The sequence below is a fragment of the Pseudophryne corroboree genome, chromosome 3, assembly GCF_028390025.1.
Source record: "Pseudophryne corroboree isolate aPseCor3 chromosome 3, aPseCor3.hap2, whole genome shotgun sequence".
NCBI lineage: Eukaryota > Metazoa > Chordata > Amphibia > Anura > Myobatrachidae > Pseudophryne > Pseudophryne corroboree.
The window spans coordinates 773,365,255-773,391,872 of record NC_086446.1 but is presented as its reverse complement, the minus strand read 5'-3'; the positions used below and the strand labels follow the sequence as shown (position 1 = coordinate 773,391,872).

The 26,618-nt window shown below is 47.2% G+C and overlaps 1 protein-coding gene across 1 annotated transcript in view; it reads right to left on the bottom strand.

Moving 5' to 3' along the window:
• LOC135056860 (transient receptor potential cation channel subfamily V member 6-like) overlaps positions 1-26,618 on the bottom strand; it is a 71,500-nt gene that overhangs the window by 23,973 nt on the left and 20,909 nt on the right. Inside the window, exons 4-6 of the mRNA XM_063962534.1 lie at positions 24,334-24,432; positions 24,074-24,246; positions 13,834-13,980 (exon numbers count right to left, since the gene is read on the bottom strand). Coding sequence (XP_063818604.1) covers positions 13,834-13,980; positions 24,074-24,246; positions 24,334-24,432 — 419 coding nt within the window. The remainder of the gene's footprint in view (positions 1-13,833; positions 13,981-24,073; positions 24,247-24,333; positions 24,433-26,618) is intronic.

Genomic DNA, 26,618 nt, shown 5'->3' with positions numbered 1-26,618 from the left:
AGAGAACTGTGCCCAGAGGAGATGGACAATACAAGGCAGGATTTAGCAATCCAAGGGCAAGATTCATACCAGCCCACACCAATCATACCATGTAACCTGGAACATACATAACCAGTTAACAGTATGAACAAAACGACAGTAACGGTCCAAGACCTATTCCAACTGTAACATAACCCTTATGTAAGCAACCACTATATACAAGTCTTGCAGAGTTTCCGCACTGGGACGGGCGCCCAGCATCCTCTACGGACTAGGAGAAATAGATTTACCGGTAGGTTTAAAATCTTATTTTCTCTTACGTCCTAGAGGATGCTGGGGACTCCGTAAGGACCATGGGGTTTATACCAAAGCATCCAATCGGGCGGGAGAGTGCGTATGACTCTGCAGCACCGACTGAGCAAACGCTAGGTCCTCATCAGCCAGGGTATCAAACTTGTAGAATTTAGCAAAAGTGTTTGACCCCGACCAAGTCGCCGCTCGGCAAAGCTGTAATGCCGAGACGCCTCGGGCAGCCGCCCAAGAAGAGCCTACCTTCCTAGTGGAATGGGCTTTAACCGAATTTGGTACCGGCAATTCAGCCGTAGAATGAGCCTGCTAAATTGTATTACAGATCCAGCGAGCAATAGTCTGTTTCGAAGCAGGTGCGCCAATCTTATTAGCAGCATACAGGACAAACAGAGCCTCTGTTTTCCTAATTTTAGCCGTTCTGGCTACATAAATCTTTAAGGCCCTGACTACATCCAGGTATCTGGAATCCTCCAGGTCACTTGTAGCCACAGGCACCACAATAGGTTGATTCATATGGAATGAAGAAACCACTTTAGGCAAAAATTGCGGACGTGTCCTCAATTCAGCTCGATCCACATGAAAAATCAAGTAGGGGCTTTTGTGTGACAAAGCCGCCAATTCAGACACTCGCCTTGCTGATGCCAAGGCCAACAGCATGACCACCCTCCAGGTAAGAAATTTCAACTCAACCTTGGTAAGCGGTTCAAACCAGTGTGATTTTAAGAACTGCAACACAACGTTCAAGTCCCATGGTGCCACTGGAGGCACAAAAGGGGGCTGGATGTGCATCACTCCCTTTACAAACGACTGGACTTCTGGAAGAGAATCCAATTCCTTCTGAAACAAAATCGAGAGGGCCGAAATCTGTACCTTAACAGAGCCTAATTTCAGGCCCATATCCACTCCTGTCTGTAGGAAGTGGAGAAAACGACCCAGATGAAAATCTTCCGTAGGCGCATTCTTGGACTCACACCAAGACACATACTTTCGCCAGATACGGTGATAATGTTTTACCGTCACCTCCTTCCTAGCCTTTATTAAAGTAGGGATGACCTCTTCCGGAATCCCCTTTTTCGCTAGGATTCGGCGTTCAACCGCCATGCCGTCAAACGTAACCGCGGTAAGTCTTGAAATATACAGGGCCCCTGTTGCAACAGGTCTTCCCTGAGAGGAAGAGGCCAGGGATCTCCTGTGAGCATCTCTTATAGATCCGAGTACCAGGCCCTTCGAGGCCAGTCTGGGACAACGAGTATCGTCTGTACTCTTCTTCGTCTTATGATCCTCAACACTTTTGTGATGAGAGGAAGAGGAGGAAACACGTAGACCAATTTGAACACCCACGGTGTTACCAGAGCGTCTACTGCTACTGCCTGAGGGTCCCGAGACCTGGCACAATACCTCCGAAGCTTTTTGTTGAGGCGTGACGCCATCATGTCTATTTGAGGAATTCCCCAAAGACGCGTTACGTCTGCAAAGACTTCTTGATGAAGTCCCCACTCTCCTGGATGGAGATCGTGTCTGTTGAGGAAGTCTGCTTCCCAGTTGTCCACTCCCGGAATGAAGACAGCCGACAGAGCGCTTACATGATTTTCCGCCCAGCGAAGGATCCTTGTGGCTTCCGCCATCGCGACTCTGCTTCTTGTCCCGCCTTGGCGGGTCACATGAGCCACTGCTGTGACATTGTCTGATTGAATCAGAACCGGTAGGTTTCGAAGAAGACTCTCCGCTTGTCGAAGGCCGTTGTAAATGGCCCTGAGTTCCCACACATTGATGTGTAGACAGGACTCCTGGTCTGACCAAAGACCCTGAAAATGTTTTCCCTGTGTGACCGCTCCCCATCCTCGGAGGCTCGCATCCGTGGTAACCAGGATCCAGTCCTGAATTCCGAACCTGCGACCCTCCAGGAGGTGAGCACTTTGCAACCACCACAGGAGGGACACTCTGGCCCCTGGGGACAGAGTTATTTTCCGATGTAAGTGCAGATGGGACCCGGACCACTTGTCCAGAAGGTCCCATTGAAAAGTCCTTGCATGGAACCTTCCGAAGGGAATGGCCTCGTAGGCCGCCACCATTTTTCCCAGAACTCGAGTGCATTGGTGAACTGACACCCTTTTCGGTTTTAGCAGGTCTCTGACCATGTTCTGGATGTCCTGGGCTTTCTCTATTGGGAGGAAGACCTTCATTTGTTCCGTATCCAGTATCATACCTAGGAACGGTAGTCGAGTTGTCGGAAACAACTGTGACTTCGATAGATTTAGAATCCAACCGTGTTGCTGGAGCACTCTCAGAAAGAGCGCCACACTGCTCAGCAATTTCCCCCTTGATCTCGCTTTTATCAGGAGATCGTCCAAGTATGGGATAATTGTGACTCCATGCTTGCGCAGGACCACCATCATTTCCGCCATTATCTTGGTGAAAATCCTCGGGGCCGTGGAGAGTCCAAACGGCAACGTCTGAAATTGGTAATGACAATCCTGTACAGCGAATCTCAGGTATTCCTGATGGGGGGCATATATGGGGACATGAAGGTACGCATCCTTTATGTCCAGAGACACCATAAACTCCCCTTCCTCCATGTTGGCTATTATCGCTCTGAGAGATTCCATTTTGAATTTGAATTTTTTTATGTACAGGTTTAGGGATTTCAGATTCAAAATAGGTCTGACCGAACCGTCCGGTTTCGGGACCACAAATAGGGTTGAGTAGTAACCTCTTCCCTGCTGGTGCAGGGGAACCTTGATTATCACTTGCTGTATACACAGCGTCTGAATTGCAGCTAACACTATATCCCTTTCCGATGTGGAAGCTGGTAGGGCCGATTTGAAAAATCAGCGCGGGGGCACCTCCTCGAATTCCAATTTGTAACCCTGGGAAACTATGTCCAACACACAGGGATTCAGGTCTGAACTGACCCAGACCTGACTGAAGAGTCGAAGACGTGCCCCGCCGGTGCGGACTCCCTCAGGGGAGCCCCAGCGTCATGCTGTGGGTTTTGGAGCAGCCGGGGAGGACTTTTGTTCCTGGGCACCTGCCGAAGCAGGTGCTCTTTTGCCTCTGCCCTTACCTCTGGCGAGGAACGAGGATCCCCGACCTCTCCTGGACTTGTGCGACCGAAAGGACTGCATCTGATAGGGTGTTACTTTCTTTTGCTGTTGGGGAATATATGGTAAAAAATTTGATTTACCTGCTGTAGCTGTGAAAACCAGGTCCATCAGCCCATCCCCAAACAATACATCATCCTTATAGGGTAGTACTTCCATATGTTTTTTGGAATCCGCATCACCCGTCCATTGGCGAGTCCATAAGGATCTTCTCGCTGAGATAAACATGGCATTGGCCCTAGAAGCTAGCAATCCAATGTCCCTTTGAGCATCCCTCATAAATAAGACTGCGTCTTTTATATGGGCTAGAGTTAAGAATATAGTATCCTTATCCATATTATCAAATTGATCTGTCAGCTCATCTGTCCAAGCTGCAATTGTGCTACACACCCATGCCGACACAATTGTCGGCCTTAGCACAGCACCTGTATGAGAATAAATACACTTTAAGGTAGTTTCTTGCCTGCGATCTGCAGGGTCCTTAAGGGCCGCTGTGTCAGGAGACGGTAGCGCCACTTTCTTGGACAGGCGCGTCAGGGCCTTGTCCACAGTGGGGGGTGATTCCCAAATCTCCCTGTCCTGCTTAGGGAAGGGGTATGCCAGATAAATTCTTTTGGGGATCTGCGGTCTCTTTTCCGGAGTCTCCCAAGCTTTTCCAAAGAATTCATTTAATTCATGAGATGTGGGAAAGTTAATAATCTGTTTCTTTTCCTTAAACATGTGTACCCTTGTGTCGGGGACCGAGGGTTCATCCACAATATGCAACACATCCCTTATTGCCACAATCATACACTGAATGGTTTTAGTCACCCTAGGGTGCAATTTTACTTTGTCGTAGTCGACACTGGAATCAGAATCCGTGTCGGTAGTAGTGTCTTGTGTTAAGGGACGCTTTTGAGACCCCGACGGGCCCTGTGAGTCGGTCCAATCCGAGGATTGACCCCCTGATGTCCCCCCTAATTCAGCCTTATCAAGCCTTTTATGTAAAGATGCCACACTTGCATTCAACATATGCCACATGTCCATCCAATCTGGAGTCGGCACAACCGACGGGGACACACCACTCATTTGCTCCACCTCCTCCTTGGAGAAGCCTTCCGCCTCAGACATGTCGACACGCGCGTACCGACACCCCACACACACAGGGATTAACCTATAAGGGGACAAAACCCCAACCAGGCCCTAAGGAGAGACAGAGAGAGAGTATGCCAGCACACACCAGCGCTTAAAAACACTGGAAAAAATATGACCAGATAGCGCTTTTCTATATATAATATGCCAATTCCCACTTACTGCGTCGCTAATGTGCCCCCCTCCTCTTTTTTCCAGCCTGTGAAGGTTCAGCAGGGGAGAGACCAGGGAGCCAGCGTTTTCCTCATGCAGCTTCTGTGGAGAAAATGGCGCTGGTTAGTGCTGAGGATCAAGCCCCGCCCACCCGACGGCGGGCTTCGGTCCCAATGATTTTTCAATTAAAATGGCGGGGGATCATAGATTTACTGCCTCCGCAGCCTAATCAAACTGTATTTGCCCAAATGTGAGGTTTATTGCTGCCCAGGGCGCCCCCTCCTGCGCCCTGCACCCTTCAGTGCTGCTCTGTGTGTGTGTGACTGGGAGCAATGGCGCGCAGCTTACCGCTGCGCGCCTTACCTCATGAAGATCTGATGTCTTCTGCCGCCTAAGATGTCTTCTGCCTTCTCTATCCGGCTTCTATCTTCGGCATCTGTGAGGAGGACGGTGGCGCGGCTCCGGGATGAACCCCAGGTGAGACCTGTGTTCCGACTCCCTCTGGAGCTAATGGTGTCCAGTAGCCTTAGAAGCAGTGCCCAACTTGACAAGCCAGCTCTGCTTCTCTCTCCTCGATCCCACGATGCAGGGAGCCTGTTGCCAACAGGACTCCCTGAAAATAAAAAACCTAACAAAATTCTTCTTCAACAGAAAACTCTGGAGAGCTCTCTGCAGTGCACCCATTCTCCTCTGGGCACAAGATCTAACTGAGGTCTGGAGGAGGGGCATAGAGGGAGGAGCCAGTGCACACCCATAGTCAAAGTTCTTTTTAGGTGCCCTATCTCCTGCGGAGCCCGTCTATACCCCATGGTCCTTACGGAGTCCCCAGCATCCTCTAGGACGTAAGAGAAAGCATATTTACTAGTTAGAAGTTGTGACAAAATGGCTTCACTTCAGCCAGAAGCATCTGTATTATAGCAATTTATTAGGACCTGTGATCCCATGCATGCATACAGATGTAGCAGGTTCATCACACGCACATGCATACGCATTGCGGCAATAACTAGCTGCACCGGGTTGTGACTGTTTGCACCCACGACTAGGCAATGTAATGCCTATGCATCGCAGGTGTGAATATATGCATGTGCACTATGGCGTGTGCAAGGACCGTGAAAAAAGGATCACACTCGTGACTAGTCACAGGCAGAGGTGTAGCCACAGCGCCAGGAGCATGTGTGTGCTATGGCGCCCCCCCCAAGTGTGCATGTGGGGTTAAATTAAAGGGGTGTCTCCCCATGGCTGCCTCCCCCCCTTTATGTCCCCAAGGTTGCCTCCCCCCTGTGCATTCCCAAGGCTGTCTCCCCCCTGTGCATTCCCAAGGCTGTCTCCCCTGTGCATTCCCAAGGCTGTCTCCCCCCTGTGCATTCCCAAGGCTGTCTCCCCCCTGTGCATTCCCAAGGCTGTCTCCCCCTTGTGCATTCCCAAGGCCGTCTCCCCCCTGTGCATTCCCAAGGCTGTCTCCCCCTGTGCATTCCCAAGGCTGTCTTCCCCCTGTGTATTCCCAAGGCCGTCTCCCCCCTGTGTATTCCCAAGGCTGTCTCCCCCCTGTGCATTCCCAAGGCCGTCTCCCCCCTGTGCATTCCCAAGGCTGTCTCCCCCCTGTGCATTCCCAAGGCCGTCTCCCCCCTGTGTATTCCCAAGGCCGTCTCCCCCCCCGTATTCTGACTCAATAACTAGGCTGTAAGTATAGTGTTCTTCAGACAGTTACTGAGTCAGAATAGTGAAAAGATGATGTATTACCAGAGCTGGTTGGAATCTAAAAAGGCCGACACACACACAGAGCTGAGCACAGGATGAGGGCAGGTCTAATGACATCAGAACCTGGCTACAGGAAATCAAGAGGGACAATTTTTAACAAAATGCAAAGCTCTGCAATAAAACATGAAACACATATATCGTGGGACATGACACTCCCCGTCTGAAATCTTTAGATTTCACGATAAATCGAACATTATAGTAATGTCCTTAGATGAAGTCCAGAACTAATCTTGCAACCTGTAAGACAAAAGAGATAACCTGTAACAATAAACAACGATAACAAGAAATAAGTTCAGTCGAAGTCTTGAAGCTTGTAATCCATAAAAGTAGGAAAATGTTGGATCAAGTTCCAAGTGATAACCCATCTTCGGATTGGGGAAGCCGCAACTTGCAAACACTTCCACCAACCCACAGTATGATCCAAATAATAAGGTGTCGATGGTATATCATAGCTGGAAGTTTGAGGTAGAATACTTCCGATGATGAGGTGAATCTAGTAGCCATGTCCTTCTTTATGTGATATCTTCCTTTGGAAGAAGTACTAGTTCAGTGATTGGATGGAAGAAAACTTTGGCAGAGCCTCCTTTGGTCACTTTAACCTCTACCTTACGAATCTTTCCATCGTCGCTGGGAACAACCTTGGTGATAAGTCCCATTGGCCATTCATTGCGATGGGCCTCTTTATCCTTTAAAAAAACAAGGTCACCGATCTGGAGGTTGGGTTTTGGTGAAGGTCTTGTTCCACGATGAGCTGGATTAAGGCTAGTGGTAATGTGATGCCAGTGCTCAGAAGTGGAGAAACTTCTGATGCGTTCTACTCTGTTGCTGACGTATACATAGAATTGTTTTGTTTGGTTGTGTATATAACCAAGCACGACTTTGCTATCTGTGTAGAATGCAAATGAATCAATTGGAACGTCCAGTTCATCCTTTATAACTTCAGCAATTTCTACTGCTAGCACAGCTGCACAAAGCTCGAGTCTTGGTACAGAGTGTGCAGGTTTTGGAGTTAATTTGGCTTTACCCAGGACAAATCCACAGTGTAGTTTGTTGGTGGTTTCAAAGATCCTCAGGTAGGCTACTGCGGCTATGGCTTCCATCGATGCATCTGAGAAAATGTGGATTTCTCTCCTGGTAGCAGCTGAAAGGGAGCTGGGAGTGTAACAACGTGGTATTTGGAGTTGTTCCAATATCTTCAATGACTTCTTCCACGTCTCCCACCTTTGTTGTTGCTCGATAGGTAATGGAGTGTCCCAGTCTAAGTTCACCTTGGTTAACTGTCTCAGCAACATCTTGCCATGAATGGTGACTGGAGCTACAAATCCAAGAGGATCATAGATACTGTTTATGACAGATAAAACTCCTCGTTTGGTGAAAGGTTTGTCATAGCCTGATACCTGGAATGTAAATATGTCTTGTTTAATGTCCCAGAGCAAGCCTAGGCTGCGCTGTATGGGAGGAATATCAGAACCAAGATCAAGATCTTTCAAGTTGGTAGCATGATCATCAGAAGGAAATGCTTCCATTACTTTCTGGCTGTTGGAGATAATCTTGTGGAGCCTAAGGTTTGCTACAGAAAGCATTTCTTGTGTTCTGGTGAGGAGATCGATTGCCTCTTCACTTGTGGGTAGGGATTTAAGTCCGTCATCAACGTAGAAGTTCTTTTCAACAAAATGACGAGCGTCAGATCCATAGTCCTTCTCACCTTCCTGGGCTGTTCTTCTGAGTCCATAGATTGCTACAGCAGGAGAAGGGCTGTTGCCAAATACGTGTACCTTCATCCGGTAATCTATGACTTCATTATTGACGTTGTTGTCTTTGTGCCACAGGAACCTCAGGTAGTTCCGATTGTCTTCCCTGACTATGAAGCAATGGAACATTTGCTGGATATCAGCTACTACTGCCACAGGCTCTTCTCTAAAGCGAATTAGCACTCCTATGAGGCTGTTGTTTAGGTTTGGCCCAGTAAGGAGCAGATTGTTGAGGGAGACGTCATCATACTGAGCGCTGGAATCAAAAACCACTCTAATTTGATTGGGTTTCCGTGGGTGATACACGCCAAAGGATGGAAGGTACCAGCATTCTTCTCCTTCCTTTACTGGTGGTGCAGGTTCAGCGTGATCTCTGTCGAATATGTTTTGCATGAAAGCCACAAAATGTTTTTCCATCTCTGGTTTCCTCTTTAGAGTTCGTTTTAAAGATGAAAATCTAGCAACTGCTTGCTGTAGATTGTTTGGTAGTTTAACTCTTGGAAAGCGGAAGGGTAAAGGTGCTACCCAGCTGTTGGAATCGTCTTGAGTGAAGTCTTTGTCCATTATCTTGAGAAATTCTCTATCTTCTCTCGCAGATGCTAACTTGTTGGGTAGCACCTTTACCCTTCCGCTTTCCAAGAGTTAAACTACCAAACAATCTACAGCAAGCAGTTGCTAGATTTTCATCTTTAAAACGAACTCTAAAGAGGAAACCAGAGATGGAAAAACATTTTGTGGCTTTCATGCAAAACATATTCGACAGAGATCACGCTGAACCTGCACCACCAGTAAAGGAAGGAGAAGAATGCTGGTACCTTCCATCCTTTGGCGTGTATCACCCACGGAAACCCAATCAAATTAGAGTGGTTTTTGATTCCAGCGCTCAGTATGATGACGTCTCCCTCAACAATCTGCTCCTTACTGGGCCAAACCTAAACAACAGCCTCATAGGAGTGCTAATTCGCTTTAGAGAAGAGCCTGTGGCAGTAGTAGCTGATATCCAGCAAATGTTCCATTGCTTCATAGTCAGGGAAGACAATCGGAACTACCTGAGGTTCCTGTGGCACAAAGACAACAACGTCAATAATGAAGTCATAGATTACCGGATGAAGGTACACGTATTTGGCAACAGCCCTTCTCCTGCTGTAGCAATCTATGGACTCAGAAGAACAGCCCAGGAAGGTGAGAAGGACTATGGATCTGACGCTCGTCATTTTGTTGAAAAGAACTTCTACGTTGATGACGGACTTAAATCCCTACCCACAAGTGAAGAGGCAATCGATCTCCTCACCAGAACACAAGAAATGCTTTCTGTAGCAAACCTTAGGCTCCACAAGATTATCTCCAACAGCCAGAAAGTAATGGAAGCATTTCCTTCTGATGATCATGCTACCAACTTGAAAGATCTTGATCTTGGTTCTGATATTCCTCCCATACAGCGCAGCCTAGGCTTGCTCTGGGACATTAAACAAGACATATTTACATTCCAGGTATCAGGCTATGACAAACCTTTCACCAAACGAGGAGTTTTATCTGCAGACAGTTACTGAGTCAGAATAGTGAAAAGATGATGTATTACCAGAGCTGGTTGGAATCTAAAAAGGCCGACACACACACAGAGCTGAGCACAGGATGAGGGCAGGTCTAATGACATCAGAACCTGGCTACAGGAAATCAAGAGGGACAATTTTTAACAAAATGCAAAGCTCTGCAATAAAACATGAAACACATATATCGTGGGACATGACACCCCGTGTCTCCGCATGGCTGCCTCCCCCCCTCCCAGTCTCCCCATCGCTGACTCCCCCCCCCCCCCCCCCCCAGTGTCTCGTCTCCGGAGGTTCCCAGCCCTCCTTGCATCTCCGCATGGCATTCTCCACCTCTGTGTCTCTCCAGTAGCTAGACTTACCTGTCCTGCTCTCATCTTGGATCACTTCTGGGTGCTCCGGGGAGATCATAAATCCCTGCCCTCCCGCAGCGCAGCCGCCGAGCTTAGTGACATGTGCAGTGGCGATGCAGTGTGTAGCTACTCTGGCAGGAATGCGGCGCCCTTGCCAGAGACAGGCACCTGGAACGTGAGCTCCACTGGTGCCGCCCTCGCTACGTCCCTGGTCGTAGGCACAATGAACGTGGTTATATGTGTATAATCTTTAGACAGTGTATCAAGCTGTTCTCCGTGCGGAATCTTTTATCATATAGTCTATACAGAATGTACTGAGATGTTCTATGCACAAGGGGGCCCATTTTCAACGAGTGCTAAAACTTGTGGATGATGAAACTCGTTGCATATGATAAACCGTGCTCCAGCCAATCCTAACTGTTATTTTTTTAAACACCTGACAGTTAGGAGCTGAACACATGACAGTTGGGAGCGGAACACATGACAGTTGGGAGCTGAACACATGACAGTTGGGAGCTGAACACATGACAGTTGGGAGAGGAACACATGACAGTTGGGAGCTGAACACATGACAGTTGGGAGCTGAACACATGACAGTTGGGAGAGGAACACATGACAGTTGGGAGCTGAACACATGACAGTTGGGAGCTGATTGGCTGGAGTACCATTTATCATATGCCACAAGTTTTATCAATCACAAAGAGTTTTATCACTCGTTGATAAATGGGCCTCAGATTGGGAGAGCCAGTGATCACCAGCTGCTCTGTTCTGCACAGCAGCCGGTGATCGCTTAATAAATGGCGTGCTCATGTGCATGGGATCTATCAGTGCAGGGAGCGCTGAGCATGCCCCCAAAATGACAAAAATGGGTGTCGCGGCACTAGGCCACGCCTCTCCTCCCGAAGCCCTCTATTTGCCCACAACCACGCCTCGGCACTGCTTGTCCCAACCACCCACCATAAACAGTTGGGAGGCATGTATGAAGGAGTGTAGAGGTGGTAGAGGCTAAGACAGTAGAGCAATTTAAACATGCATGGGATAGACATAAGGATATCCTTACAAAGAAATAAGGATCAAATAAGGTTAGAGATAAACATAATATAAAAAAAAAAAAAAGGGGCAGACTAGATGGGCCAAGTGGTTCTTATCTGCTGACAAATTCTATGTTTCTATGTTTCTATGTAATAACATTAGGGATCAGTTCTTCTCATGCCGCATGATGTATCAATTTGACAGCTAAATAAATGACTTAACTTTTGCACTTCAAACACCCATATTTTTTTTAATTTGAATCAAAAATTTAATTTCCATATCATATCTATGAGCATTTTGCTTTTTCACTAAAATAGTGTTACACCTTCTGCCATATAAGACTTTTGCTTTAGAGCGAAGCTGGCATTGTGCCATCAGAATGTCGTGGGAACAGGTGTTTAGTACCCCCCCATAGAGATACTGGAAGTATTGGTGATGTGCACAGTCACATATCATGACCAACATTGCTCTGAATTGAATTATATAGCATATTTAGCATAGCTACATCTGTACTAGTGGGGGAGATAAATGAAGCCTCCTAAAGAGTGGAGAAGTTGCCATATCAGCTTCTAGCTAACATTTATCATGTACATTCTATAAAATGATAAGTAGAAGCTAATTGGTTGATATTTTCGGAACTTCTCCACTTGTCCCATTCTCCGTTCTTTAGAAGGCTTGCTACATCTCTCCCACTGGGCGGGATGTATCAACATACATCGCCGCCCTCGCCGCCTATCGCAGCGATGTTGATCACATATGTACTAACAATGCTAATATATACTAATATACTATATACTAATATACTATACTATACTATATACTATACTATACTATATACTATACTATACTATATACTAATATACTATATACTAATACTACTACTATGTACTAACTCGCAATGCGGTGACAGAGGCCCTCCGCGATACCTGTGAGGTGGTGGTCTCCGCCACCTCCCCGGGCTCTTCTCCTGCTCCCCTGCCAGGAAACAGGCAGCACGCTGTTCCCGGTGCCTCCTCCTCTACCCTGCAGCCGGAAGGACCTCCAACTACGTTGCTAGGGGGAGGAGGAGATTACCTTCTGGGTCCAGGCTTCCTGGAGGAAGGTATGCCGGGGGGGGAGGAGTGTCGGCATCTGCGGTGGGGGGCGGCGTCTGCGGTGGGTTGCGGCGGCCGGCGAAAAGAAGCCCATAGGCTTCTATAGGGTATCACCATCCAGAGATGGCGATACCCTCATCGGCGAAGACACGGCTGTCGGGTGATAGTACATACGAAAATGCGATAAAACCCCCGAAAACGGGGGTTTTATCGCATTTTCCCTTTAGTACATCCCGCCCACTGTAAGATAAGAATTACCTCACAGTGATAGTGGCAATTATAATTATTTTTATTATTATTATCCTTTACTTATATGGCACCACATGGGATCTGCAGCGCCCAATTACAGAGTACATAAACAAATAGGCAACACAAGAAAACAGAGACTTACAGTTCAAGACAATATAGGACAAGTACAGGGTATATAAACATAGCTGCATTAGCAGACGACACTGACATAAATATTAGAGTGGCAGAAAATGGGGGGATTTGGCGCCATCGAAGGGAATATTGAAAAGAATATACTGTAGGTTAAGTCAGAGATGGAAAAGCACATGAGGGAAGAGGGCTTGTGAAAGCTTACATTCTGAAGGGGAGGAGCACATGACAGGGGTGACACAAATGGGGTCGAAAGTGAGTATGGGACAGAGGGCTTAGGATGAGAGACAACTGGGTTTGGTGAAGAAGCGGGTCTTGAGAGCCCTTTTGAAGTTTTATAGAGAGGTGGAGAGTCTGAGGGGGAGAGGTAGAGAATTCCAGAGAAAGGGAGCAGCACGTGCAAAATCTTGGAGGTAGGAGTAAGAGGAAGTAATCAGAAGACAGGAGAGGCAGCGTGCATTAGCAGAGCGAAGAGGACGGGCAGGAGTATAAAGGGAGATAAGGTCAGAGATGTAAATGGGAGAGGAGTGGGTGAGGACTTTGTAGGTGAGTGTGAGAAGCTTGAAATGGATTCTGAAGGGGAAGGGGAGCCAGTGAAGGGCTTGTAAGAGAGGGGAGATGGATGTAGGGCATTTGGTGAGGAAGATGAGCCGGGCAGCAGCGTGGAGGATAGATTAGAGTGTAGAGAGGCATTTGTCAGAGTCCCAGATAGGAGAAGATTACAGTAGTCCAGTCTGGAGATGACCAGTGAGTGGATAAGGGTTTTAGGGGGACATGTACTAAGCAGTGATAAAAGTGGAGAAGTGAGCCAGTGGAGAAGTTGCCCATGGCAACCAATCAGCATTGATGTAACATTTCTAATTTGCATACAATTGTATGGAGCAGCTGATTGGGTGCCATGGGCAGCTTCTCCACTTGCTCACTTCTCCACTTTTATCATTGCTTAGTACATGTCCCCCTTAGTGGTATCCACTGTGAATAAGGGGTCTGATCCTTGAAATATTTTTGAGATGAAAACGACAGGTTTGTGAGAGGTGCTGAGTGTGTGGTTTGAAGGAGAGGGAGGAGTGAAGGATAACTCCAAGACAGAGGGCCGTGAACATTTACTATATGATGGTTACTGGTCTGTGGTCATCCTGATTAAATAAACCGTAGTAAGTCCTGAGTCAGTGTGTGCTTCAACTACACAGCTTCTTTGTCACAATAAATATTTATGAAAGGAATGTAATATATTAACCACTGTGTACCTCAGCCTTCTTAGAGGTAACGAGCAGATGGAGCACAGAACATGGAGACCCCCAGGAATCGATCTCAGTCAAGTCATATAGAGTGTAAGATTTTGGACCCATAGAATGCAGGGTTTTGATGCCCTTCTTCAGGATGTGCTGGAACATCTACAGACATGAAGGGTGGCAAAAATTAAGTTGTCGACTTTCTCTAACGGCCTCTGCTTCTCCACGAATTGCTGCCTCATCTCCGCTCCGCTTATCTTCTCTCAGTCCTGCATCTAAGATTTCTCCTGTGCTGCCCCTCTGCTCTGTAACTCTCCCTCCTTCTGCAAGATTTACTGTCAGTCTCCATGCCTTCTTCATACAAGCATATAAGCCTTCAAGATTCTCTACTCAGCACCTCTGACGAACCATCTACCTTCTCTCCCAGTTGACCCTGCTGTTCATCTCCTCTCCCTTAGGCTGGAAGTCTTGACCAGGCCCGCTTCCTTCATTCTAATTTCATATCACTATCCCTGTCACTAGTGTGTACATGTTGCCCTTCTCCATTTCTCTAACGTCCTAGTGGATGCTGGTGACTCCGTAAGGACCATGGGGATAGACGGGCTCCGCAGGAGACATGGGCACTTTAAGAAAGAATTTAGATTCTGGTGTGCACTGGCTCCTCCCTCTATGCCCCTCCTCCAGACCTCAGTTTGATATTGTGGCCAGACGAGCTGGGTGCTTTCAGTGAGCTCTCCTATTAGTATTTAGTTAGGTTTTTTATTTTCAGGGAGCTCTGCTGGCAACAGACTACCTGCATCATGGGACAGAGGGGAGAGAAGCAGCCCTACTCTCTGAAGCTAGGTCCTGCTTCTTAGGCTACTGGACACCATTAGCTCCAGAGGGATCGGTACGCAGGATCTCACCCTCGCCGTCCGGTCCCAGAGCCGCGCCACCGTCCCCCTCGCAGAGCCGGAAGACAGAAGCCGGGTGAGTATGAGAAGCAAAGAAGACTTCAAAGGCGGCAGAAGACTCCGTGATCTTCACTGAGGTAATGCACAGCACGGCAGCTGTGCGCCATTGCTCCACACACCTACACATACTCCGGTCACTGTTAGGGTGCAGGGCGGCGGGGGGGGGGGGGGCGCCCTGGGCAGCATTTGGGACCTCATATGGCAAAAATAAACATATATACAGTTGGGCACTGTATATATGTATGAGCCCCCGCCAAGAAATTGCATTTTAAGCGGGACAGAAGCCCGCCGCCGAGGGGGCGGGGCTTCTCCCTCAGCACTCACCAGCGCCATTTTTTCTCCACAGCACCGCTGAGAGAAAGCTCCCCAGGCTCTCCCCTGCAGATAGAGGGTTAAAAAGAGAGGGGGGGCACATAATTAGGCGCAAAAATGATATAAACAGCAGCTACTGGGTTAACATTAAGTTACTGTGTTATTCCTGGGATTTATAGCGCTGGGGTGTGTGCTGGCATACTCTCTCTCTGTCTCTCCAAAGGGCCTTGTGGGGAAATTGTCTTCAGATGAGCATTCCCTGAGTGTGTGGTGTGTCGGTACGTGTGTGTCGACATGTCTGAGGTAAAAGGCTCTCCTAAGGAGGAGATGGAGCATATGTGTGTGTGTGGGGTGTCTCCGTCGACAACGCCGACACCTGATTGGATATGTGAAATTAAGTGCTAAGGTAAATTTATTGCACAAAAGATTAGAGAACAGACAGGGAATCTACCCATGTCTGTCCCTATGTCGCAGAGACCTTCAGAGTCTCACAACGCTCACTATCCGAAATAATAGACACTGATATCAACACGGGGTCTGACTCCAGTGTCGACTACGATAATGCAAAGTACAGCCAGAACTGGCAGAGAAGTATTCAATATTTATTATTGTAATAAAAGATGTTTTGCATATCACTGATCACTCATCTGTCCCTGACACAAGGGTACATATGTTTAAGGGGAAGAAAGCTGAGATAAAAAAGAGCGGGAATCTCCAGACAAGAAACTGCAGATTCTCAAAAAAAGACTTCTCAGGTAGTATCCTTTCCCTACTAGGGCCAGGATACGATGGGAATCTTCCCCTAGGGTGGACAAGGCATTGTCACGTTTACCAAAAGGTAGCGCTGACTTAACAGCTATCCTCAGGGATCCTGCAGATAGCATGCAGTAAAAGTACTTTGAAGTCCATTTACACACATTCTGGTACACTACTCAAACCGGCGATTGTGTCGGCATGGGTTTATACTAGCGCTGTGGCAGCGTGGACAGATACCTTATCAGCGGAGATTGAAACCCTAGATAAGGATACCATGTTATTGAACCTAGTATATATATATAAAAGATGCTGTCTTATATATATATATATAAGACATGCCCAAAGAGACATTAGTCTACTGGGTTCTAGAGTCAACGCTATGTCAATTTCTGCTAGACGTGTCCTGTGGAACATACAATGGACATGTGATGCCGACTAAAAGAGGCATATGGAGGGTTTACCTTACAAGGCTGAGGAATTGTGTGGAGAAGGGCTCTCGGACCTGGTCTCCACAGCTAGAGCTGGTAATTCTGATCTTTTGCCTTATATTCCCTCACAGCCTAAGAGAGCACCGCACTATCAGATGCAGTCCTTTCGATCACAAAGAAACAAGAAAGTGCGAGGTGCGTCCTTTCTTGCCAGAGGTAGGGGCAGAGGAAAGAAGCTGCACAACACAGATAGTTCCCAGGAACAGAAGTCCTCCCCGGCCTCTACAAAATCCACCGCATGACGCTGGGGCTCCACTGGCGGAGCTAGGCCCGGTGGGGGCACGTCTTCGAAATTTCAGCCACATGTGGGTTCACTCCCAGGTGGATCCCTGGGCAATAGAAATTGTGTCTCAGGGATACAAGCGGGAATTCGAGGAGATGCCCCCTCACCGTTATTTCAAATCGGCCCTACCAGCTTCCCCCCAAGAGAGGGAAATAGTGTTAAATGCAATTCACAAATTGTATCTTCAACAGGTGGTGGTCAAGGTTCCCCTCCTTCAACAGCGAAGGGGGTTATTATTCGACCATGTTTGTAGTCCCGAAACCGGACGGTTCGGTCACACCCATATTAAATTTAAAATCCCTGTACCTATACCTGAAAAGGTTCAAGTTCAAGATGGAATCGCTAAGAGCGGTCATCGCAAGCCTGGAAGGGGGGGATTTTATGGTGTCTCTGGACATAAAAGGATGCATACCTTCATGTCCCCATTTATCCTCCTCATCAGGCGTACCTCAGATTTGTAGTACAGGATTGTCATTACCAATTATCCCGTACTTGGACGATCTCCTCATAGAAGCGAGATCAAGAGAGCAGTTGCTGAACAGCGCAGGGGTGTATCTACCTATTGGCCAGGATGGCACTCGCCAGGGGCGCCAGGCAAGGAGGGGGCGCCATCCAACTGTGCCATCCATGGCAGGGGGCAGCAGCGCACTACACCTCGCTTGTAATCAGACTCAACATAAACTACAGCTCCCAGCAGCCTTTGTTGCTGAGAGCTCCTGGCGCCAAAGGCTGCTAGGAGCTGTAGTTTACTTTCAGTCTGATTGATCACTAGTGCTGAGCTGTGCTGCTGGACACTGACGTCGACAGTGACAGACAGTCACCAGGTACAGTCAGAGCCGGATTACGGAGAGGGTGGGGGTCAAGGCACAGGACTGCACTGCCCTGCATTGGGCTAGGGCCGTGGACGGAGTAGAAGCACGGGTGTGGGACTACATGACCCTCACTGTCAGGCAGCCCAGCAGTATGGAAAGTGTGAGGTACTATTTCCAGTGTAATAGGTTGTGGGTTCTAATACTGGGTATGGCACTTGTAAAATAATTGCCAGAGAAATAAGCAGCATTGTGAGTGACTGAGCAGATCTATATAGTGTGTTGCTGCACACTACATAGATCTGCCGTTGCAATGGAGAATTTGCCCATGGCAACCAATCAGCACTGAAGTAACATCTATAATTTGCATACTATAAAATGATACAGAGCTGCTGATTGGCTGATGGGGCCTCTTCTCCACTGGCTCACTTCTCCGCTCTTATCACTGCTTAGTAAATGTCCCCCTTAGTGTGTGACTATGTATGTGAATAAGTGTGTAACTATGGCCCTCATTCCGAGTTGTTCGCTCGCAAGCGGATTTTAGCAGATTTGCTCACGCTAAGCCGCCGCCTACTGGGAGTGAATCTTAGCATCTTAAAATTGCGAACGATATATTCGCAATATTGCGATTACACACCTCGTAGCAGTTTCTGAGTAGCTTCAGACTTACTCGGCATCTGCGATCAGTTCAGTGCTTGTCGTTCCTGGTTTGACGTCACAAACACACCCAGCGTTCGCCCAGACACTCCTCCGTTTCTCCGGCCACTCCTGCGTTTTTTCCGGAAACGGTAGCGTTTTTTTACACACGCCCATAAAACGGCCTGTTTCCGCCCAGTAACACCCATTTCCTGTCAATCACATTACGATCGCCAGAACGATGAAAAAGCCGTGAGTAAAATTCCTAACTGCATAGCAAATTTACTTGGCGCAGTCGCAGTGCGAACATTGCGCATGCGCATTAAGCGGAAAATCGCTGCGATGCGAAGATTTTTACCGAGCGAACAACTCGGAATGAGGGCCAATGTACAGTATGTATGTGACTGTATTTGTATATACTGCATTTGTGACTGTACTGTATATCATATGTATGTGTTTTGTGTGTGACTATGGGGTATATTCAATTGAAGTTGAAAGCTGCCGTCTGTCGAAAAGACGTCAGTTTGTGACTTTTTTTAGGTTGAAGGGGTTTCAACCTATTTAATCTAACCCCAAATTATTCGACAAGTCGAGGAATTCGACTTGTCGAAAAGCACATGGATCGGCGGAATAGCTGCCGATCCACATGCTTGAGTCTAAAACGGGGTCAAAACCGACATGTTCCGGCCCCCTTTTGGACCATCTCAATTCGACTTTACAAAAAGTTGAATTGAGATGCGGGAGCAGAGACGGGGAGGGCCATGGGCAGATGGGGGAGAGCAGTGCCAGGGGATGTGTCACAGCCGCCGCTCACAGCAGCGTCCACCCGGCTCCAGCAAGTGAGACCTCGCTTGCTGGAGCCGGGTGGACGCTGCCGTGAGCGGCGGCTGTGATGCGGGAGCAGAGATGGGGGAAAGGAGGAGACGGGGGAGAGCAGCGCTGCTATAGCGTTGCTCTCCCCCGTCTGCCCGTGGCTCTCCCCCATCTCAGCTCCCGCATCTCAGTTCGACTTTTTTTAAAGTTGAATTGAGTTTGCATTGAATAGCCCAGGTCGGATCCATTCCAACAAATGAATGTCGGAATGGATCCAACTTCAATTGAATATACCCCTATGTATGTAAGTGTATATGTGTGTGCCTATGGGCAGAATCAGATATACTAATGGCAAATATGGTTTGACCGCATTGCCCATATAAAATTAGGAATATATTTATTAGCACTGGTCCACATTTCCATGTTCTCTTTGCATTCCCTATATGCCCTTTATAGACTGTGTTTTCTATTTGGGTATGACTGTGTGGCGTAACGTGAATAAGAGACACTACTGTGCATTGTAATGTGAGTAATGGACACTAATGTGCGGTGTAATGTGAGTAATGGACACTACTGTGCGGTGTAATGTGATACTGTGTGGCGTAATTTGAATTGGAAGTACGATTGTGTGGCCATGCCCCTTCCCCACAAGGCCACATTCCTTTTTTGACACACCTCCCTTATTTCAAATATGTGTGTGTGTGGGGGGGGGGGGGGGGCCTGCCCCTGACTTTGCCAGGGGCGCTCGGACCCCTAGATACACCCCTGGAACAGCGTATCACTTTCTCTGGAAGTGTTACGGCAACACGACTGGATTCTCAATATTCCAAAGTCGCAGTTGGTTCCTACGACTTGTCTGCCTTTCCTGGGCATGATTCTGGACACAGACCAGAAAAGGGTTTATCTCCCGATAGAAAAAGCTCAGGAACTCCTGACCCTGGTCAGGAACCTATTAAAACCATAACATCTTCAGATGCATCAGTTAATCACCCTGTCCCCCAGGGCCAGGGTGTCACTCCTGTGGTGGCTGCAGGGTGCTCACCTTCTCGAGGGCCGCAGATTCGGAATTCAGGACTGGGTCCTGGTGACCACGGACGCAAGCCTCCGAGGTTGGGGAGCAGTCACACAGGGAAGAAATTTCCAAGGTCTGTGGTCAAGTCAATAGACTTGCCTTCACATCAACATCCTGGAACTAAGGGCCATATACAACGCCCTGCGTCAAGCGGAAAACTTGCTTCGCGACCAACCGGTTCTGATCCGGTCAGACAACATCACCGCAGTGGCTCATGTAAACCGCCAAGGCGGTACAAGGAGCAGAGTGGCGATGGCGGAAGCCGACAAAATTCTTCGCTGGGCGGAGAATCATGTAAGCGCACTGTCAGCAGTGTTCATTCCGGGAGTGGACAACTGGGAAGCAGACTTCCTCAGCAGACACGACCTACACCCGGGAGAGTGGGGACTTCATCAGGAAGTCTTCACACAGATCACAAGTCGGTGGGAACTGCCACAGGTGGACATGATGGCATCCCGCCTCAACAAAAAGCTACAGAGGTATTGCGCCAGGTCAAGAGACCCTCAAGCAATAGCTGTAGACGCCCTGGTGACACCGTGGGTGTTCCAGTCGGTCTATGTATTTCCTCCTCTTCCTCTCATACCCAAGGTGCTGAGGATAATAAGAAAAAGAGGAGTGAGAACAATCCTCATTGTTCCAGATTGGCCACGAAGGACCTGGTATCCAAATCTGCAAGAAATGCTCACAGAGGACCCGTGGCCTCTTCCTCTAAGACAGGACCTGTTGCAACAGGGGCCCTGTCTGTTCCAAGACTTACCATGGCTGACGGCATGGCGGTTGAACGCCGGATCCTAGTAGAAAAGGGAATTCCGGACGAGGTCATTCCTACGCTGATAATGGCTAGGAAGGACGTAACATCTAAACATTATCACCATATATGGCGAAAATATGTTTCTTGGTGTGAGGCCAGAAATGCTCCAACAGAGGAATTCCAGCTGGGCCGTTTCCTTCACTTCCTACAGTCAGGAGAGAATTTGGGCCTAAAATTGGGCTCCATTAAGGTCCAGATTTCGGCCCTATCCATTTTCTTTCAAAAAGAGTTGGCTTCTCTACCAGAAGTTCAGACGTTTGTAAAGGGAGTGCTACATATCCAGCCTCCTTTTGTGCCTCCAGTGGCACCTTGGGATCTTAACGTGGTGTTAAGTTTCCTGAAATCACACTGGTTTACTTTGAACCACTTAAAACGGTGGAGTTAAAATATCTCACGTGGAAGGTAGTCATGCTTTTAGCCTTGGCTTCGGCTAGGCGCGTGTCAGAATTAGCGGCTTTGTCACATAAAAGCCCCTATCTGGTTTTCCATATGGATAGAGCAGAATTGCGGACCTGTCCACAATTTCTGCCAAAAGTGGTGTCATCCGTTCATATGAACCAACCTATTGTGGTGCCTGTGGCTACTCGTGACTTGGAAGATTCCGAGTTGCTTGATGTGGTCAGGGCTTTGAAGGTTTATGTAGCCAGAACGGCTAGAGTCAGGAAAACGGAGTCGTTGTTTATCCTGTATGCATCCAACAAGCTTGGTGCTCCTGCTTCAAAGCAAACTATTGGTCGCTGGATCTGTAACACGATTCAGCAGGCTCATTCTGCGGCTGGATTGCCGCTGCCAAAATCAGTTAAGGCCCATTCCACTATGAAGGTGGGCTCTTCTTGGGCGGCTGCCCGAGGAGTCTCGGCATTACAACTTTGCCGAGCTGCTACTTGGTCAGGTTCAAACACTTTTGCAAAATTCTATAAGTTTGATACTCTGGCTGAGGAGGACCTATTGTTTGCTCAATCGGTGCTGCAGAGTCATCCGCACTCTCCCGCCCATTTGGGAGCTTTGTTATAATCCCCATGGTCCTTACGGAGTCCCCAGCATCCACTAGAACGTTAGAGAAAATAAGAGTTTACTTACCGGTAAATCTATTTCTCGTAGTCCGTAGTGGATGCTGGGCGCCCGTCCCAAGTGCGGACTTCTTCTGCAATACTTGTATATAGTTATTGCCTCAATAAGGGTTAAGTTATTGTTGCATCAGGCATGACCTGATGCTCTGTTAATAATCATACTGTTGACTGGGTTGTTATCACATGTTATACGGTGTGATTGGTGTGGCTGGTATGAATCTTGCCCTGGATTAACAAAATCCTTTCCTTGTACTGTCAGCTCTTCTGGGCACAGTTTATCTAACTGAGGTCTGGAGGAGGGGCATAGAGGGAGGAGCCAGTGCACACCAGAATCTAAATTCTTTCTTAAAGTGCCCATGTCTCCTGCGGAGCCCGTCTATCCCCATGGTCCTTACGGAGTCCCCAGCATCCACTACGGACTACGAGAAATAGATTTACCTGTAAGTAAAATCTTATTTTTTCCAACCGTTTACTCTAATCCTGTATGCTCGTCACTTAGTGGTTACAGGCTCACTACTCCTGATCATTGCTGGCTTCTTCAAGCCTTAGGGGAGTTTCCTATTAGCTGTGAAAATGCGTCAATTTATCCCAGGTCAACTTTTTGCACCTATCGCACAAAAGTTGCAGCTAAACCAGCTTATTGGGGTATGCACACTCCCATTTTTCTACCTATCCTTTTCCAGAATCCTGAAAACAAGATTTGCGCAATAATCCTAGCCGGCAAAACCAGAGATATATATAGTAGAAAATGGGGAAAAAAGCCAAACCAAAATAGAAAAACATTATAGAAGTTTATTAATGGTCATAATAAGACTATTTTGTGTACTTAAATTGTATCAAATGGCTGTTATATGCATTTTTTTTTTTAATCCCAGTGGACCTGGAGGGGGAATATAATAGTGCCTGAATCGCTCGCCATGCGACAGGACGCGGTACACTTATATGGTGTCCATGTCAACCTATGTTGACACACACACCCATTTTTTGTAAAGCTTGTGTCGACTTCTGATTTGTCGACATTTTAAATGCCGGTATTTTGACCATGTCGACATTTTAAATGTCGGTACTTTGCCCATGTCGGTATTTTGACCTTGTCGGTATTTTGACCATCGGTCAATTGCTGTCGGTATTTTGACCGTCGGAATTTTGATTGTAGGTAAATCATACTAATCCCATTTATAGACACTTTAAAAAACATTTATTAACAAAACGACTACTCCAATCTGCAAGCCTAACACTTGTCCCAATCATAAAGCACCCCAATATACCTGTCCCATATATTTTATGTACAGTACCCCAATTTCCATCTGTTTGACTCCAAAAATGACATAATTATTAGCCAATTAAAAAGAATTAAAAACTCTTGAGTGCCTAATTAGTTATTCAGGGGGGTGTCCCAGGGGTTCTGAACCAAATCCCCATATTTTTTTTAACCTTAAAATAGGGATTTTGCACTACTGTACTTATCACCTATTCAGAGATGGTGAAAGCAAATTTGCGATAAAACCTATGGAGACTTTTCGTTGATAAATTTTCACAGCTAATTGGATACCAAGTTTTTACAATTGTTATAAAAGTCCCTGTTTTTATCATGAAACTGCGTTGTTGCAGCTAATAGGATACCCCCCTTAGCGAGTCTCTCTTACCCAGCCTGTACTCTACTACCCACCCTCTGCACACACACTTACACACACACACACACACACACACACACTGCTTTTTGTTTTATAATCGTAATTATGGTCATCCTAAGTATTTTTGCAAATTTATGTAATTATGTTATCATATGCAAAAATGCATTTGATAGCCATACATCTCCCACAGAGGGAGATGTATCAAACCTTCAAGAGAGATAAGGTTGAGAAGTTGCTCATAGCAACAAAACAGCTTTTAAGTCTCATTTTATAGCTATTGGGGTCTATGTACTAAGCCTTGGGGAGAGAGATAAAGTGAATGGAGATAAAGTACCAGCCAACCAGCTCCTTACTGTCATTTTTCAAACCCTGCTTATAATATGACAGTTAGGAGCTGATTGGCTGGTACTTTATCTCTCTCCACTTTATCTCTCTCCAATGCTTAGTACATAGACCCCTGTGTTAGATAAATAATAGCTAGACTTTTCTGTCTCGAAGGTTTGATGCATCTATCTTTCATGGTCTTTTATTAGTTAAGCCTGACTGGGGGTTTGCTTGTTTGTTTGATGTAATTGCCCCCTACTGTCCACCTAGAAGAAGTGTAGAAAAAGCCCTCACAGTGACGTTGCCTTCAGCCGCAGCCATCTTGAGCGGTGTGAGACCCTGGTTATTCTGAACCTTGTCCAGGCGAGGGTACTTCTGCTCTGAGTCTAGAGACAGGAGGAGATCGTACATCTGGCAGGACACCGACTTATTGGGCTGCAGGGTCAGAATATGCAGAACGGTGTTTCCTGCAAGTAGGGAGCGGTCAGTCTGAGAATGACAACACAAACTTCATTGTTGTATGAAGGATGTAATATCACTTCATTATCTCTCACCCCAACAGTCCTGAGCACGAAGGTTGGCCCCATTCTCCACAAGCTTCTTGACAATGTTGAAATTTCCCACGCAAGCAGCAAAACTTAAAATGTGTTCCCCTGAAGAACAAAAATGACAGTGTATCAATATATTATTGTCGCCGGATAGACCATTATAATGGACGGATGGAAACTAAGCATACTGTATTCACCATGGTTAAATAACAGGACATGCTAATCAGAGCTTAGCTATTACTCTCCAAGAGACGCCAGTTTTTCAATCATGATGGGATGTCTAGAAACAGCGCTTATTAGGGGCAAATGAACCACTGTTGCCAACAATTTCCAAGTTTGACATTAGTTTTGAAGACAGTGAGCCTGATTCAGTGACGAATTTCCCACTAGGTTCATGAGAGCTCTTCCACCCCCACCCTTCCCTCCCCTCTTCCACCCACTTAGATAGGAACCGCCCTCCCCACTGCTGGCACAACCCCCCTCTCTGTTCCATCCCCATCTCTCTCCTACCCCCATCCCCACCCCCTCTCCCTGAAAGAGTTTCCCACCCTTGTGCCCACTGCTAGTAAAGAACAATCAAAGTGGAAGAGGAAGGAATTAGACAGTCCTGATGCTGACCCCCAACCATTCCAAGAAACAGGCGATCAAGCCTGCCCAGTACCTACTCCCACAGGATCTGGAAGCATTGCTGGAGAGCATTGTGGCAGAGATGGATTATGACACTGAAGAGATCGAGGTACTGTAGATGAGTTCCTAAAGACTGCCAACCATGTGCCTCATTGGCCAACTAGAAGAGAACAACATGATGCCACCCCAACACGGTGACCCAGCAGCCAAGCCAGTAGAAGCCACTCCCATCATGAGTGTAACTGAATGTTGTACTGATAACCCAACCTCTTTTTCCCACGACTAATGGTGTTTTTTCCCCTGTTTACTAATAAAGTGAGGAGTATTAAAGACATGTTTAGGATACCATCAATGTTCAGCTTTTTGGATAGTCAGAAATGTGTTGTGTATATGTAGTGCGGATGCTCTCTTCCTTTCTCTAGGTCCCACAGACATCTGCACATGCCGTGGTCTGATGGGCCCTCCTATTGGTCTGGTGGGAGTGAGTGTAAGTCTGCAGGGGTCACCATTCTTATTAGGAGGAGCCTCTTCATGCTAGATTCTGTTCAGGTGTTTGCAGCAGATTGCTATTATAGACTGCTCCTGGGCAGGCTAATTTGCATGTACGCACCCCTTGGAAAGAATGAGCATTTGGAGCTTTTAGAGACCCTGCAGCTGCAGCTACAGCTACTTGGGCGGTAGTGATGGTAGGAGATCTCAATGTCGACATAGAGAAGGATGGACGAAGCACAAGCAGCACTGCTAGGATAGATGTCAGATCTAACCTGCTCAAACAAATGGTAACCAAAGCATCATTGTGAGATACTATGGGCTCCGTAAATTACACTTAGAGCCACCCCAATGGCTCAGTGCGTTCCTGCATTGACTTCATGGGCAGTGAAGAAGAATAGACATGCAATGGTTCCCTGCTTCTACTCTGAGCACAGTGTCATTCTCTTCCAGGGAGTCCTGGGCAATAGTTTTCATCCTGGACCAGGTGCTTTGTTGGAAAAGTAGGATATGCTAGTGGAGATGAAGGATGCCTACATCACATGGAAATTTAAAAATGTTATTTTGACTGAGTGACTGGTGGGAATATGTTAAGGTCAACATTCACAGTTTCTTTCAGTCTAAAGGTAGACAACAGGTGTATGACAGAAATAGGAACTTTAGAAGGCTGCAAAGACAACTGCAGTCCATGCAGGACCTCAACTGGAGTGGCTGGGACATGAAAAATGATCTAGAGGAGGCCAAGAGGTACTTTGACGAGAAATCCAGACATGTCATCTTCTGTTTCAAGGTGAATAAGCTGGAGAAAGGTGAAAAATGTAACTCTTTTTCAGGAAACTCCATTCTGGCCATATGCGAGATGAGACCAGTATTCCTAGACAGTAGAAAGAGGGCATCTTGAGAGTAATCAGAGACTACTACAGTGACCTCTACTCCCCTAAGACAAGTGACAATGATGCAGCTAAGTTCCTGTCAGGTATCGCTAACACTATTGATCCTGCCGGTAAAGCAGCCCTGGGTCCCCTCTTGGTGTTGGAGGAGGTGCACTGAGCCTCTAGATCCTTTAGGCAAGGCAGGCATAGTCTCCCAGTGGAGCTCTATATAGCTCTGTAGAATCTCATTGACCCGGACCTGTTAGAGCTTTATGAGGAGATGGTGGTGGATGGCAAGATGCC